The following is a 15,179-nucleotide window of genomic DNA, read 5'->3' as shown; positions in this document are numbered from 1 at the left end:
AGAGAGGGAGAGAGGGAGAGGGAGGCGGGGGGGGAGAGAGAGAGAGAGAGAGAGAGAGAGAATATCCCAAGTAGGCTCCGCTCTGCCAGTGAAGAGCCCAATGTGGGGCTCAAACTCCCCAGCCAAGGGATCGTGACCTGACCTGAAATCAAGAACTGGACCCTTGACTGACTGAACCACCAAGGTGCCCCTATCCAAACTTATTTTAATCAGTAGTTGTTCATAAATCACTAAGATATAATGACAAACAGTATATACTAAATGCATTTTTTTTTTTGCTTTGTTTTAAGTGGGCTTCATGCCCTGTGTGGAGCCCAACATAAGACCTGAACCCACAACTCTGAGATCAAGACAGGAGCTAAGATCAAGTCGGATGCTTAATCAACTGAGCCACCCAGGCACCCCCAAGATGGATTCTTAATTTGGACTACTAGCAATAAAATTATATCTTAAAATTAAAATCTGGAAAGAATAAAAAATTTTAGAGATGATTAAACTAAAAAATATTACTTAGTTCTAGGGTTTTCAAACATTTTTGTTTTTGCAGTGAGACCTGTAAAATGAAATGAAATTTTATGTAGTCATAAACCCAATAAACAGACAAGACATAAAACAGCTAAGATAGAGTTGTGTGGATTGCATTTCAAGGAGAAGCTCTAAAAGCTGTGCAAATCCAGCACATCTATGTCCTTACTGGCTCAGCTCCTTAAACATGCATGCCTAAGGCCCAAAAAGCAGCTGGAAGACACTGAACAACACAACTCTCCAGTTATACATATGGTAACTAAGTTTTAACAGCAAAAAGCAAAAGGGAACTTACGTGCTTATCAATACAGGAATGGCTAAATTGTGAGACATACATTTAATAGAATGGTCCTAATAAGCACTCAGTAAAAATGTAGACCTAAATCTACTAACCTCTACAATAACAAGGATTTAAGAGGATTAAGATCAAAACAAGTAAGTTAAAAACTGTATATGTTTTATTTATAATATTATGTATTGTGACATATAAACATATTATGACCAAATAAAGAAAAATATATCCACAGGAAATTGGTCTAGAAGAGAGCAGTTATCTCGCAAGTATGGGGGTTAATGGTAAAAGCTCTACTGTTTATTTTTCTACTTTCTTTTTACTGAAAGTTTTCGTAATGAGTATATATTACATTTATAACCAGGAAAAATAATCAACGTTTTGATGCTGAGGATGAATATCCTTCAAGCTAAAAAACAACAAAATGAACAATCCAGAGAGAAAGTAGAGAAGTAACTGCCACCTTCCAAATTGAGTGGTCTGAACAGGTAAGGTGGGTTGCTGACTGGAGCCTACCTTGTCAAATGCAGTTTTTTGCTCAGGCGGCGGGAAAGCAGCTTTTTGTTCAGGTGGCTGTGCAGGGGTGGTCTTTAACTGAGCTGTGATAGCCTGGACCTGCGCCATCACAGCATTGTCAATGGCAGGAGACTGTGGTTTTGGAGGTTGCTGAAAAGTCTGAAGGATCTGCTGAAGCTTAAAGAATGGGAAAACTGATAAACCACATAGCAAAATATAATCATAGCATCAAAAGTTAATTTACTGAGGAAAAAAAATCTTATAGGTGGCTCAAAATAGCATAGCATAAAGTAAGCTGGAAAAAGAAAACATCTTTTAGCAATGGTTAAGTCTGGTGTAAATAATCAGAGATTCAATGAAGGTCACTTAAGGTTAAAAATGTATGCTGACACCCCAATGGCAGAAAATGACGGTTCAAAAAGAGAAAATACAGTGAACTGTGAAGAAGGTAAATAAATGTTTTCTAGGAAAATGTAAAATTCACCTCCAATCCAAGTAACTGTGAAGTTAATAGAAATGCTAGAATTGTGAGCAGCAGTACCAACCAGTCGGCAGTCCCAAGGTTCTCTTTAAAGAGGTATTGCTCTTTCTCAGTGTGTGGCTTCCATATTTTTTACCTTTCCCACATCTTCCCTATTATCCCTATGCCATTACCTTCCTAGTGAAGGTTTTTCTAGGTGAAAAGTAGAAATATTTCCTCCCTTGAATGTCCTCATTAGTTAGGAAAAGAAAATAAAAACTGACAATAGTACCTAACCACAAGGATTTAATCTTTAGACAGGCAGTTTACCTGTTGACCTTGAGTTGTCTGAAACAGCTGGGCCACAGCAGCAAAAGCATCAGAGCTAGGCAACTGTGGTACAGACGGTACAGAGTTGGTGGTGGCTTGGGGGGGTTCAGAGGAAACTTTAACTGAAGGTGGAGGTGAACCTAAAAGAGAAAAGGTCATTAAGACCTATGAAACTTTATTCTACACATTTTCCTTTTTCAACTCCATTAAGCTTTATTTTACTCTAATAACATTCCATTCATCTTAATATACAGTAAAAATATAGATCATGGTACTAGACTCTGTACTGCCACAAATACTGAAAGAGCATATTTTTATTAGAAATAAGAATTGTGGGGGCGCCTGGGTGGCTCAGTTGGTTAAGCATCCGACCAGCTCAGGTCACAATCCCACACCAGTCCATGGGTTCGAGTCCCACGTGTCGGGTTCTGTGCTGGCAGCTCAGAGCCTGAAGCCTGTTTCTGGATTCTGTGTCTCCCTTTCTCTCTGCCCCTCCCCCGATCATGCGGTCTCTCTCGGTCTCAAAAATAAACAAACTATAAAAAATAAAAATTAAAAAAAAAAAAATGAATTGTGGAAAGTAAACCATACCTTCCAATTACTTTTATGAAAAAATTCCACCAATACAAACAGACTTCAAATTCCTCATGTACAAAAAGTTGTAATATTGTCTAAGCTCACAGATGTATTTGACCATACCTTCATTATTAGTAACATTTTCTGGTACTGGGGCGGCATTACTGGTTCCTGCTGCCATGTCCAAAAGAGGCTGAATAATTTCAATTTTGAATACTCCATTTTTTTGCCAAAGGTTCAGCACGCGAACTATTTTACTCTGTTATGTGTAACAAAACATGAATATACAATAAATATTTGCATAAATAATGTATTATACCCCTAAATAATTAAAAAAAAATCCCGAGGCTACTATTTCTATATTAAGTCTGTTTCACTAACAGAAAAAAAGTTATCTTCAGAATTACAATCTGGTTAAAAACTACTCTAATTAGCTTTTCTTCAGTAGTGTAAAGTAAAAAACAAGGGAAAAAAAGAGGAAAGAATCAGAAAAGAAATATAACCTAGATAATCTAAATAAATGTAATAAAAAATGTACTTTAAGTTTTCATTTATGATTACAAAGAAATGCCATCACTGACAAAAACAAAACAAAACAAAACAAAACCCCATTCTCTGAGAAAAGTAAATGAAGTGAAGAAGGACTTCTTCAGGATAATTCTAACAGTTAAAATATTTAAGAAAGTGATCTGTAACTAATAGGTAAGTAGCCTTATGGACCACTAAACATGGAGATCCAGAGATGTGTTATTCATGGGAATAACTCTTATGTCCTATTCAAGAAATGATCTTTTCTCTTATATACTTATCCCATAAGAACACTCCTCCAAGAACATAAATACAGAAACTACAACACTCAAATTTATATACCACTTCCTGTAAATGTCTTCATTCTTCATTATTCTGCATAGATTTAGCAGTGTTATTTCTCCTACCCACTAGGAATCCTATTATTAAGGTCTGTAATGTTTTTCTACCTTTCTACCGTACATAGTAAAATCAGTTATAAATGTGAGGAATTAAATACTGTAGTCTGATTGCTAATGAATACCATTATGCTCTAGCATTTCTATAAGCAGGGGAAAGCCATCAATTATTGGTCCCTTTCTTCTGGAACAAGCAACAACATGAGACAAGTACTGCCCTCCTCTACTGCAGAATTTATCAGTCAACACAAATAAATCTTTCCAACACACTCAACAAAAATAAACCTTTCCAACAATGTCTTCTTTAAAGCAAGATGGTGCTCCTTTTTCAACAGTACAACATTCCTGAAGGACTTCACAACAAAACAGATTAAACATGAGATGACCACAACAGAAAACAGTGGATTTTGTTTTTTTCAAGTTCAGAGACCACCACATAACTATAATAATACAGTACGCCCCAAATATAATATACATTTAAACAGATTCAGATAAATAAGAATACAAGTTTTAATGTCAAAATTACTAACTATACCTTATCTTCAGATGGACAAAGATATAAATATTGGAATGTGGCGGTTATGTTTTTAGAGAATCTTGGCCCAAAAACATCTTTATCAGTTCCAAATTGATGACGAGACTGTCGCACAATTGAGTCAATTACATATAATCCTGGAACCTTGTACTCCGGTTTACACTAAAAAGGAAAAATGTAAAGTCAATAGAAGAAAAGCAAAAATCACAATTTGACACCCATTAATCTCCCTTTTATAAAACTCTATATATCCAATGAGTATTTGTATTTAGAAAGTGCCTGAATGTTTATAGCTCTCTTATTGGCTAGCTGGTCAAAGCTCACAGATTCATACAGACCATCAATTATCTTGATACTTTAGATCCCCAATAATTTACATTTCTCTCTGATCCTTCTACCTACCTCCCCACAATTTCCTGGAATCAACATTACTTTACCAATCCCTAAGCCACTTCCGTACAAATCCACTTTTTATGATACTTCCTACTCCAACTTATCCTGCTTAAAAAAATTATTTTTACCTTTTGAAATTATCAAAAAGATAATTTTAACAGCATTGATTTTAATTCTACTAAAGCACAGTACCAGAGAAAACAAAAGCTAAAAGGAGAGATCATTTTTGGCCTAGCAAACCAACAAGATAAGAAAAGAGAGACATTTATATACATTTCTGGTGGTATAATCTTTACGGATGATGATTTAGCAATAAAAGCAAAGCCTTATTTGATCCAACAATCCTACATCTAGACATTTATCATAAGGAAAACAAATAAGATGCATCTAATTTTCTCTGTAAGGCCAGCCACTGAGGTGAAATGTCTAACAACACAGAACCAACTGAGTAACTTTTGGAAACAATGAGGCAATGGAATACTCTGCAGATGTTTAGGATAAATTTAGTGGGGGAAAAACAGATTATCAATGTCACCACTTTGCCTTTTATGAATGTACATGTACATAATGAAAAAATGAGTAGACCCAAATATAAATATCATAGCCCTTTTGGGAGGTGGCATGTAGGTAATTTTAATATTTTTCTATTTTACCTATTTATACTGTGACTTGCCACTACAGAAACTTCTACTGACATTTTTTTGGTCTACTGGGACTCTAATTCTTATTTCTTAGCTGGCATTCAAAAGCCATGGAGCAAAGACAACACCACACACATTTATTAGTATGTACCACACAACACAGCTCCAAGTTGGGGAAGAAGACAGAGATGTTTAAGTATCTGTTCTCAGTCCTCTGGTGAGACAGCTGTGTGCAAATCACATGGCTATAAAACCAGATACAACTATAAACACTGTAAAATGATTTAATTATGACACAAGCAAAGAAAAATTAGAAAGAAAAACCTTTACAAAGGTATTTCATCTGAAATACTCCACGATGAGTTAAATGTCAACAAAGCAGACAGAGCAAACCACAGAAGAGGAACGTCAGGGAAGCGCCCTGCCCAGCACACAAGACTTGCTGAGTGCCTACCTCCTACTAAGTGTAATCCAACAGAACTGCTATACGTTTGCTTTTGTTTTGTTTAAAGACAAACTCAAGCAATTAAAAAGAACACTTAGTGACAACTTTTTTTGCAGACTGGCTTTAAAACCAAGCATCCAAATTACAATGAAAAACATAAATTACAAATAATGATAACTACAATGAGGTAATAACGAAATGGATAGTTACCTTTTTGATGAACTTTTCTACTATTTGAACTACATGCTTATAAAGCTGAAAAGAATTAGAAGAAAATTATTATACAGTTTACATATTTCTACATTTTCAGTAATGTAATTAGAAAATATTTGAAGCCTTAAAATTTGCAAAATCTGAATAATTCTCAAGATAATGGTGAGTGAACCATGAGAAATAATCCCTACTCAACAAGTGAACAATATAAATCAGAAAGAAATTAAGCAAAACAGAAACTGCCTGCTGGCTCAGTCAGTTGAGCCTCCAACTCTTGATTTCGGCTCAGGTCATCATCTCATGGTTAGTGGGATTAAGGCCCATGTCTGGCTCTGCACTGACAAAGGAGAGCCTATTTGGGTCCCTCTCTGCTCCTCCCCTACTTGAGCACTCTCCAACACACACACACACACACACACACACAAATAGGCAATTATGTGAGCCAATGGATGTGCCAGACTGTGTTAATCATTTCATAATGTATATATGTATCAAACCATCATGTTCTTCTTTTCTTATTAATGTTTATTTATTTTGAGAGAGAGAGTCCCAAAACAATGACTCAGCATAGAGCCCGATGCAGGGCTCGATCTCACAAATGTGAGCTCATGACCCAAGCCAAAATTAAGTCAGGTGCTGAACCAACTGAGCAACCCAGGAGTCCCAAACCATCATGTTCTATGCTATCCTACTATTAAATATATTTGATTTTGTCAATTATTCCTCAACAAAGCTGGAAATAATACAAACGGGAGATACTAAACAACAACAAAAAAGGAAAAAAGCAGGTTTTGAAATAATGTTACAATGTAAATACACTGTACTTTATCATCATATACCTTCAGCAACAGCTAGTTACTGCTCTCTGATTCAGGCCTAAACTAACAGGTTGAACTCTCCCATGTTTAACAATATTTTCAAAATTTCCCCAAAAAATTTCAAATTAAATATATTTATTTATTCTTACCTTAATAGCTTTAATAGCAGCTTTAGTGATTAGAATCATCTTGGCTCGAGAGATGGGAGGTTTCATATCCATAAGTGAAAAGAGCTTAAAAAAACAAAAATAATTTAAAAATTAAAGGTGAAGTTAGAGGTCAGTTCCCAGTTCTACAAAAATACTGTTATTAACTAAAAGAGAAACAAACTTTTGGAACTAAGTTTAAGAATTTAGCTAGTAAAGAAAATCCAAGGAAAATTCCTACATAACCTGCATCACCAGTAAGAAAATACAGGTGGGAAAAAATATCAAACATTAGCAAAGGAGAAAGAAAGTAAAACATTAAGAAATTTACAAAATCTATAACTAAAATAATTACAAAGTTTTGCTGAAGAACTCAAAAATGATTTGAAGGGAAACATACCATGTTCCTGGACTGAAAGTAGCAACAGTATGACTCAACATTTAATGCAAACCTCAGAGATTTTAGAGAACTTTAATTCTAAAGTTCATTTGGAAAAAAATACATTAAATCAGGAATTCACAATTCCTTGAATTAGGAATAAAAATGGCACCATATTGAACAAATCTCATGACAGTAAATCCAACAATCAGGCGCTCCCCATGAGACTTTACCACACATGCATACTCCTTCCCCTTCCCCCCCCAAAGTTTAAATCCAACAAAGACATAATGAGAACCCACAGAGGGTTATAAAGACAAAATCCTGACATTATGAAGCTTATATCTAGCTTCTTAAATTCTTCTTTTTTTTGCTATTGTTTAATCACGGGCAAACACTCACCTAGTACTTCTAAAAAGGTATTTTGAAATAAGTTTTAAGGCTTAAAAGATTTTAGGAATCTTATTTCCTTCCATTTTCTTCTCAATAATGTTGACATTTCAAATGTGGAATCTCTTAAGACAAAGACCTTTATTAGACCATTAAGAAGCTAACCTAAAGAACAAAGTTAGGGTAAACAGTCCTACCAGGTAAGGTATCTTAAAAATTTTACAGAGAATTTTCACAGCTTTTCAAAACTACAGACACAATGGGACTACAGATAACAATAATATTAGAAAAGGTATGGAATTCCGGATATAATCAATACAAGAACCAGTTACTCTGCTTTAAGCAGAGAAAGGTTGAATTTTTCTATAAGTAATATTAAGATACAGAAAATGGGAGAAATATCAAGATATTAAGGAAGGAATTGTTAAGGAATTTTTTAAAAAAGTGACTCTAAATAAGGTCATGATTCTTTTTATTTCCTTATCAGTATAATAAAAATTATCCTTAAGACTTATCCTTAAGATCCTTATCCTTAAGACTAATGCTCACTAACAGAAAACACTGAGAAAGGAGGCAGTAATCTTTGAGATTATATAAACTAATGAGAAATAAGAAAGAATAAAGATAATTTAAAGTATTACAACTTACATACAAATTCTAAAAATGTAGGGACACCTGGGTGGTTCAGTCTGTTAGTCTCAGAGTCCAACTTTGGTTCAGGTCACAATCTCAGCCCCGCACTGGGCTCTCTGCTGTCAGCGCAGAGCCCGCTTTAGATCCCCTGTCTCCATCTCTCTCTACCCCTCCCCCACTTCTCTCTACCCCTCCCCCACTTGCACACTCATCTCTCAAAAATAAAACATTAGAAAATATTCCAAAAATGAGATACAAATTATAAAAATGAAATACATAGCATGAGTTTATAAAGGATATATTAGGACCATTTATGAGTTATAAAACTTACTAAGAATTAAAACAATTTATTATTACTGTTGCTCTATTTCCTTCTCTGTATCTTGAAGCAAGGAAAAGGAATGAAAAAGGTTTATACATGGATCTTAAGAAAGTACAACAGTAAGAACTACATCTCTGGTCATTAAGAGCTTAGAAAATCATATTTTCATGAAGTCTGAGCCAAAGATAATGTTCATTTAATGTATCGAGTAGCACACCTCTTAATTATTTCAGCAGTAAGCAACTTGCCACAGAAAAAAAACCCAGCCAAAACCCAGCCAACTGAGCACACAAGACAGATCAGTATACCTTTTGATAAAATGCTCCAGTCTGTATTTAACTTATAACTTGTTAAAAAAAAAAATTAAAATACAGACTTTATCATATAGCAGTATAACTATTCAAGCAAAAGACCAGCAAGAGAATGCCAAGTGCTATCCATTATCTAAAACAGTGAAAAAAGTATTACGTTAATGCATTTCATGAAGAAAAGATGACTTGGGAAGAAAGGAGGGAACCAACATGTGAGTATTACTATGCATAAGGAAGAATTAAGTTTAGTGGCACATAAATTTATTTAATTACATTAACAACTAACAGATTCTCTTACATCTGTTTTGAGATGATACTCAAAAGGGTAGTTACATCTGTTTTGGATGATGCCCAGAGAATGGGTTTGAACTAAAATTTGTAGATTTCATAGCTACAATTCTTAACAGCATATTCATATCCTTACTAAAAATCCTGCTTATTGATTAAATACATACATACCAGACCATTAACTATGACAGGGAACACAGACAAAATATCAAACAGGCATTTCTGCCTATCTACAAACATTGTTTTGACTCAGGAATAATGATGAAACATAATGAATTTAAATATAGGATGCCTACTGAAATTCAGGCAGACATGAGAATATGGATCCTGAACACAAAAGATCCAGGCTAGAAACTGGTAAGTCACAAAATCAAAGCTATGAGTATGGGTAAGAAGAAATTTGCAGTAAGAAGACAGCCAAGAACATATAAACTAAGGTATACCAAAAATTCCAATGTGGTACAGAGAAAGGAGTTGCAAAAGTAAACAAATGCCAGAAATTAAAGGCATTGGGCATAGTTAAATCTTATATAAGAGGTGCAAACCAAACCTTGTTCAGTTTGACTATTAGGTGGCTAAACAAATATGTTTTTCTTAAAAAAATTTTTTAATGTTTTTATTTATTTCTGAGAGAGCGAGCATGAGCAGGGGAGGGTCAGAGAGAAAGGGAGACACAGAATCCGAAACAGGCTCTAGGCTCTGAGCTAGTTGTCAGCACAGAGCCAGACGCGGGGCTCCAACCCACGAACCGCAAGATCATGACCTGAGCCGAAATCAGACGCTTAAGCGACTGAGCCACCAGGCGCCCTAAACAGATGTTTTTCAAAGGGATTTTGAAGTCCAACTGGTAAAGTGGCATGTGAAGAGGTGGAAATGCAGTTTTGGGATTTTTCATTAATGTAATAAATTTCTGACAGCTCAGAAGTGGCAAGCTAAGTGTCTGGTACACAGAGCCATGTTTCAGTGCTTTAGAGATGACCACGCTTAAAATATCTCTTACTTGTGAGCACTGTAATCCTTCTGTCACATTTAAGTTTCTTTTTAGATGCTCTTTACTTTCCTTTATAAATGCTTTTCTTAAACCTTAAAGCTGTACATTTGTATTTGATATAATTTACGAAGAAAAACACTACAGGGAGATATAGAAGTTTCAAAACTGAAGGTTTAAAAAATTACCTTTTAAGAGTTCAATGAAATGTTACCAATATTTTTTGGACTTCTTCAAAGCACAAATTCATCAATCAGTCTTCTACCTTTTTTTTTTATTTTGAGAGAAACAGGCTGAAAGTGGGGGAGGGTCAGAATGAGAGGGGCACAGAGGATCTGACAGCAAACAGCCTGATGTGGGGCTTGAACTCAGTGGGATTATGACTTGAGCCGAAGTTGGACACTTAACTGACTGGGCCACCCAGGCGCCCCTTTCAGTCCCTGCTTTTGTAAGGCAAAAAGGTCTCTTAATATCCAGATCAATGCCTTCATTGGATATAGAAACTCAGAAAGTATGCTGAAGTTGATATACTTTACTGTAATTATGTACACTGACACTATGTATTTAAATAGAAACACTACTAGCTTTTTATGATAGTTAAATATTGTAGTACCATTTTACAAATGAGAACACTGAGGCACAAAAGTTCAAGAATAGCTCAAAGTCAAAAAGCTAATTAAGTGGTCAATCTGCGGTCTACCACTGCCCAAAGCTCAAGCTGTTTCCAATAATTACCTAACAATAAGGAAATTATTTAATTAATACTGTAATACATTACCCCAGTGGAATGAACAATATAGAGATATTAAAGATGACAAACATTATATGACTAAAAAATACACATATACACACATGCATACATGGAGACCCAATGAGAAAGTATACAAAAATATAATTGTTATGAGAAGTTGGACCCAAAGACTTTTTACTAACAAAAAAAAAGTGACCTAGAGATAAAGGGATGTGCCCAGGCAAGCAATAAGAGGCAATGTACTGCCCTTAACTGGATCTAGGGTGAAGCTGAAATTTAATAATCTTAGATAAGAAAGAGTTTTAATTGAATGTTGGCCAAGGAATCGCTCAGAAGTATACAAACTTGTGCTGGCCTAAGACTCAGATTATACTTACTGAATTTTTAAAAACAACTTTCTGTGTAACTAATGATCAGAACACGAAACCAATAATCAACTATCTGGGAAATCCTGCTTCCACCACTTGCTATGAGTTGTTACTTCATTTGTAAAACGAAAATAATAGCCTCTATGTATAGAGAAGTTTAATATAAACATATAATATTTACATATGTTATATTTATTAAACATACAATGTTTAATATTAATATATATAGTGCTAACATAAACACATATAAAAAGCACTTAATGCAGCACCTAGCACAGAGAAAATACAAATAGATGTTACTTATTATTACCATCACACATAATTTGGTTGAAAGGAGAAAAGAATCCTGGAGATAATCCAAAGTAGTGTTTTTCCAACTGTGGGTTGAAATACATTAGAATATAAGTATGAACTTAATGGGTCTGACACAACATTTTTAACGGAATACAGTAAAAAATACAACAGCATTGTACACAGCAAAGGTATAAGTACTATTTGGTGAAACTTCTTAGTTTTGCATGTGTTATGTATGCCCAAGCACCTGATTCTCTACATAAAATTTTAAGTCTTACCATATGGGTGACAGTCAAAAAATGTGAAAGGTCAGGACTCAAAGAAAAATTATTTTGTTTTCGAAATGAGGAAAATAAAGCCCAAACTGCTGTCAACTTTCAACAATAACCACCTTAAACCACTAATACATTTCTTAGGAACAAACTGGGAAAACAGCATCATCAATTTAGAAAAAAATTTCCTATTTTTCAATCAAGTTTAGAATATACAGTATATTCAGAGTAGAAAAAAGGGTAGAGATAATTCAGGCTCTAGTTATTTGTGACCAACATCCAGTCTAATAAGCCAAGAAACCTCAAGAAAAAAAAAATCTATCGGCTGTATATAAAAGCCTAAAAACCATAAAACTCCATAGAATGCCAACAAACTACTAGTGGGGAAAGAAAAATCAGACGTTGTGGTATTCTGGAAAGAGTCAGAAAGACCTGGTTTTGATTCCGGGTCTGGCCATGTAACACAATTCTGGACAGATTATGTAACTTCTGTAGGGCGCAACGTCCTATGTAAAAAGGACATGGTGGTTATCTACTTCAGAGGTTTCAATGAGAACGGAATTTCATTCTTGTATATAGAATGACCAGCACTGTCACCTGCAACAGGGCAGGTGCTCAACAGATATCACTAGGAGCAGCACTCTCCCTACTATTACAGCCTATACTCACACTTAATGTACTCTGGCAATGAAAACAAATGTCAAAGCAGGCAGAGGAAACCATGCAATTCTCTAATATAAAATAGAAGCAGTAGGCCTATGAAAGATACAAGACCCCCATTGGAAGGCATCAGTCAGAAAAACATACGTGCCAGCAGCAGACTGAGTTTGGCTTTTTGCCCCATCACTAGCTGAATGATTATAAAAGACAAACAAGAATATAGTCTTACTACATGACATACGTAGAAGCCTGATAGACAAAGTAGTCTACAAATTGTTAAGAATCCTTCATCAAAACCCCCTATATCAATAAAGAATAGTTTCAGGAGAAGAAAAATAAGAATATTTGGCCTGTGACACCTGTAGAATTCACAGTCTGAGGTAGCCCAAGTAACAAGATACTCTGCTATTCACGAACAGTATAAACTTTGACAAATCCAGTTAAAGTCTCTAAACTTCAAGGATTTTTAAATATGAAATGGGGGATTAACAGCATATATTACATCTTAAAAAGCTATTAGGATTAAATGAGGTATCATACAGAAATTTCAACCTAGTAACTGACACGTAAGTGGCTCACTAAATAAAGCTATCCAATGTCTGAGAATCTTTACACACATACAGAGTTTAATTTTTTGTTATGGCTTAACTATTCAAACATTGCATTTAGAGAAAACTTCTCTGTAGTGACAGTATGGTAGGATCAAAGACTCTTAACACTGTACAACACCAGTACTCACACCGAATTTAGAATCCCACTTTTATAATACATCTGCAGTTCCCACCTAGTGACATAAGGCTTAATAACTCTTAACTAATCAGCTCCAAAGGTTACAAAAGACTCCTGGGAACCAACCCTGAATATCCCTTCTGATACCTTCCTTCTCCTGTTCCAATCCTGAACAATATTTCTCTCATAAGAAAATACTTAAAGATAATTAAACCGGGGCACCTGGGTGGCTCAGTCGGTTAAGCGTCCAGCTTCAGCTCACGTCATCTCACGGTTTGTGGGTTCAAGCCCCGCATTGGGCTCTGGGCCTGGACCCTGCTTCAGATTCTGTATCTCCCTCTTTCTCTGACCCTCCCCTGCTCACACTGTCTCTCTCTCTCAGAAATAAAAACATTAAAAAAAACTTTTTAATAAAAATTTTTAAAAATGAACTAAACCTATTTCTCTCCCACCTATCTTCGTCAACTATTAATGAAATGATATTTCCTGATATCCTGGCTAATTCCTTTTTTTAAAAGATATTTATTTCGTTAGCAAGAGAGGAGTGAGAGAGCACACACGAACGTGTGAGCACAGGGGAGGGACAGAGAGAGAGGAAGAAAGAGAATCCGAAGCAGGTTCTAAGCTCAGCATGGATGATCTGAGCTGCAATCAAGAGTTGGATGCTTAACCCACTGAGCCACTCAGGCACCCCCAGCCCAATCCCTTTTAAGTATGATACCACCTACTGGACACCGTCCAGATATATTACTGTGTTAATGGAATCTAGTGGATTTTCTTAATTAGTTTCCTATTTCTGCAAAAACACATTACCACAAACTCAGTAGCATAAAAACAACACAAATTTATCTTACAGTTTTGGAGGTCAGAACCTCACTACTCTGAATTAAGCTGTTGGCAGGGCTACATTTCTTCTGGAGGCTCTAGGCTCATGGTCCCTTTCCCTATCTTCAAAGACAACAGGGTAGCATCGTCCATCCTCCCTAACCTCTGTGTGTGTTGTCACATCACTCTTTGACTCTCCTCCCTCTCTTGTGTAAGTCCCACTGGGACTACATGGGGCTCATCTCAAAAATTCAGGATAATTAACCCATCCTAATTAATAATCTTAACCCAATCAAATCTTCAGAGTCTCTCGTAAGGCAACGTATTAATAGGTTCTAAGGTTCTGGATGTGGAGAGGGGGGCATTATTTATGATCTTCAAAACAGCAGTACTTAATTCATTAACTTACATCTATAATCAACCAAAACCCTCAAACTGTTTCCAATGGAATCTCTATCAAAACTAGATTTTCATGCTGACTTTATGTTGGTTTCCAACTGTCCTTTCAATCTATTCAGGTCATCTGGAAATAATTTTCTGCTACTTGACGTAGCAGCTACTCCAATCAGCTCATAAATTTCATTAACGTGCTTTATATGCCTTCCTCCAACTCACTGTTTTGTTATTGTTGTTTTTTAAAATAAGAACAGGACCTACTTGTGGGATGACCCTGATATTCCCTAGACACTGCCAGTCAGCTAAAATTCATTTAACAATACTCTCATCCTGCCTATATTTTTCTCATTTATTCATAATGAAATCATGACAAATATCTTCTGAAATATTTGGTTTACAGTCCTCGCTAGACAAAACACACTTCACAAAGAAAAAAGTTTAACTTAGTCTGCTATGAATTATTAGTCAATCTGTTCTGGCTCCTAGTAGGCTAGAAATTTCTAGAAGTTAATAAAACAAACTAACAGATAAAAGTTACTGGCATTGAGTCTACAATTTCTGGAACATGCCTTTTCCCATTTTTTAAAATAGATCTTTCAAAGCAGTAAAAGAATTAGAAGACCATTCTAGTCTAAATAATTCTTCTAACCTTAAATCCCTCAATGTTTCCTTTAGGAATCATTCAATGGCATACTTACCACTACCTTTTCTCCTCTAAACTTTAAAAAACTTGCTTTCTTGATATTTATTTTATAAC

General features: G+C 35.4%; 1 protein-coding gene across 3 annotated transcripts in view; it reads right to left on the bottom strand.

Moving 5' to 3' along the window:
* The window catches only part of SCAF4 (SR-related CTD associated factor 4), a 59,198-nt gene that overhangs the window by 29,294 nt on the left and 14,725 nt on the right, over nt 1-15,179 (bottom strand). For all 3 annotated transcript variants that reach the window (XM_077760201.1, XM_077760203.1, XM_077760202.1), the window contains exons 2-7: nt 6,820-6,903; nt 5,850-5,894; nt 4,161-4,322; nt 2,823-2,958; nt 2,124-2,263; nt 1,334-1,510 (exon numbers count right to left, since the gene is read on the bottom strand). In XM_077760201.1, the coding sequence (XP_077616327.1) occupies nt 1,334-1,510; nt 2,124-2,263; nt 2,823-2,958; nt 4,161-4,322; nt 5,850-5,894; nt 6,820-6,903 (744 nt within the window). The remainder of the gene's footprint in view (nt 1-1,333; nt 1,511-2,123; nt 2,264-2,822; nt 2,959-4,160; nt 4,323-5,849; nt 5,895-6,819; nt 6,904-15,179) is intronic.

Source organism: Crocuta crocuta, unplaced genomic scaffold (genome assembly GCF_008692635.1).
Source record: "Crocuta crocuta isolate KB4526 unplaced genomic scaffold, BGI_CrCroc_1.0 scaffold369, whole genome shotgun sequence".
NCBI classification, from domain to species: Eukaryota; Metazoa; Chordata; class Mammalia; order Carnivora; family Hyaenidae; genus Crocuta; species Crocuta crocuta.
Note: the sequence above shows the minus strand (reverse complement) of the source record. Positions and strands in the feature narration are given on the sequence as shown.